The 1,993-nt window shown below is 39.9% G+C and overlaps 1 protein-coding gene across 1 annotated transcript in view; it reads right to left on the bottom strand.

Moving 5' to 3' along the window:
• Positions 1 to 1,757, bottom strand: part of LOC109480864 (zinc finger protein 782-like) — a 12,288-nt gene extending 10,531 nt beyond the window's left edge. Inside the window, exon 1 of the mRNA XM_019783195.1 lies at positions 1,198 to 1,757. Within this exon, the coding sequence (XP_019638754.1) occupies positions 1,198 to 1,672 (475 nt within the window). The 5' untranslated portion in view covers positions 1,673 to 1,757. The remainder of the gene's footprint in view (positions 1 to 1,197) is intronic.
• Positions 1,758 to 1,993: the final 236 nt, after the last annotated feature.

The following is a 1,993-nucleotide window of genomic DNA, read 5'->3' as shown; positions in this document are numbered from 1 at the left end:
CGATAGGTATCGTCTACCTTTTCAATGGCGTAAAATAACTTCCTACTTTGGAAACTGAAGCACATCAGTCATTTTACACTGATACAAATCAATACTAATACCTTTTGGGTTTTATCCTAACAAATCCTAGTAGTTTTAAGAGTTGATAGTTACATGATATATTTGTGTTTGTAGGACATATAGGCAAACACTTCGTGACCGGAACTACTAGTAAATATACAGGAAATCTAAGCGCGTACACACAACACTAACGTCTACATTCCAACTACCGTGTACAAACACAGCACTAATGTCTACCTTTCAGCTTCAACTACTGTGTACAATCACTTACCGATGTTAATTACTGATTATATATATGTATATTATTTAATCTATACTATAACACTTACTATTCTCACACAATTCTAAGTAGCTAAAAGAGATTTTTCGTTTCAAAATAATTGATATTAGAACAAAGTATATTGGATACTAACTAAACTAAGACTTATTCTTGTACCTAAATTATAGCCATAACTTAATTAGATATTAAAGTGAACAAGTATAGGACTTTTTCTTGAGAAAAACCTTTGCCTACTTGGAAACATCATGAATTCTTACAGAATATTCAGCCTAAATGTTTATAAACATAACTGTCATATACCCTTAAGGTTCGTATAAAAATATTAAGTAGAGAAACTGTAAACTGTGTGTACTAAATGTCACTACGAGATGATCACAGATGCAGACTTGGTGCCTCCATATGGATTTTTATATGTCGAGATAAGATAGCATTAGAGGCTGCAGAATAACTACACTGGTCACACTTGCAGGGTTTTTCTCCTGTATGGGTTCTCATATGTTTGGATAAGTTAGACTTTTGAGCTGTCCTGTATCCACACTCCCCACACATGTAGGGTTTCTCACCGGTGTGTTTTGCTAGATGTTTGTCCAAATTAGCTTTCCGTGCTGCAGAATAGTCACACTGGTCACACTTGTAGGGCTTTTCTCCTGTATGGGTTCTTATATGTACAGATAAGTGACACTTGCGAGCTGTCCTGTACCCACACTCCCCACACATGTAGGGTTTCTCACCGGTGTGTTTTGCTACATGTTTATCCAAAGAAGATTTCTGTGCAGCAGAATAGTCACACTGGTCACACTTGTAGGGTTTTTCTCCTGTATGGGTTCTCATATGTCGGGATAAGCTGGACCTGTCACCTGTCCTGTACCCACACTCCCCACACATGTAGGGTTTCTCACCAGTGTGTTTTGCTAGATGTTGGTCCAAATCATATTTCCGTGCTGACGAATAGTCACACTGGTCACATTTGTAGGGTTTCTCACCGGTGTGTTTTGCTAGATGTCGGTCTAAATGAAATTTCTGTGCTGCAGAATAGTCACACTGGTCACACTTGTAGGGTTTTTCTCCAGTATGGGCTCTCATATGTCGGGATAAGTTGGACCTGTCACCTGTCCTGTATCCACACTCCCCACACATGTAGGGTTTCTCACCGGTGTGCGTTGCTTTATGATTATCTAAGGTGCCTTTCTGTGATGCAGAATAGTCACACTGGTCACACTTGTGGGGTTTTTCTCCTGTATGGGTTCTCATATGCAGGGATAAGGCAGACTTGTAAGCCGCCCTGTACCCACACTCCCCACACATGTAGGGTTTCTCACCAGCGTTATCCATGATAACTTGTGTTGCTGCCTGATATTCAGCATTGCTTGTTTTGCTGTCACAGTCTTCCTGGGAAACCCCGGTGGGAGACCCATCACAGCAGTTCTGACCAACTCCGGTGGGAGACCCGTGTCCCGCCATTGCCATGTTCAGCCTAATGAAAAAAAATTGAAGAAATTATGCAGATTAAGCGTCATAAGCTGTCAATGTTAAAACAAGTTTCAAGGAATTCTAACTTCACCAAGCTTTACAATTTTATCCGAATGCATTACAACGTAACCCATCATAATTCTAACGTGTTGTCTTTCTCGCATTTGAATAAATTTGCTTCTG

The sequence above is a fragment of the Branchiostoma belcheri genome, unplaced genomic scaffold, assembly GCF_001625305.1.
Source record: "Branchiostoma belcheri isolate BF01 breed outbred unplaced genomic scaffold, Haploidv18h27 scaffold528, whole genome shotgun sequence".
NCBI lineage: Eukaryota > Metazoa > Chordata > Leptocardii > Amphioxiformes > Branchiostomatidae > Branchiostoma > Branchiostoma belcheri.
This window is presented reverse-complemented; position numbering and strand designations above follow the sequence as displayed.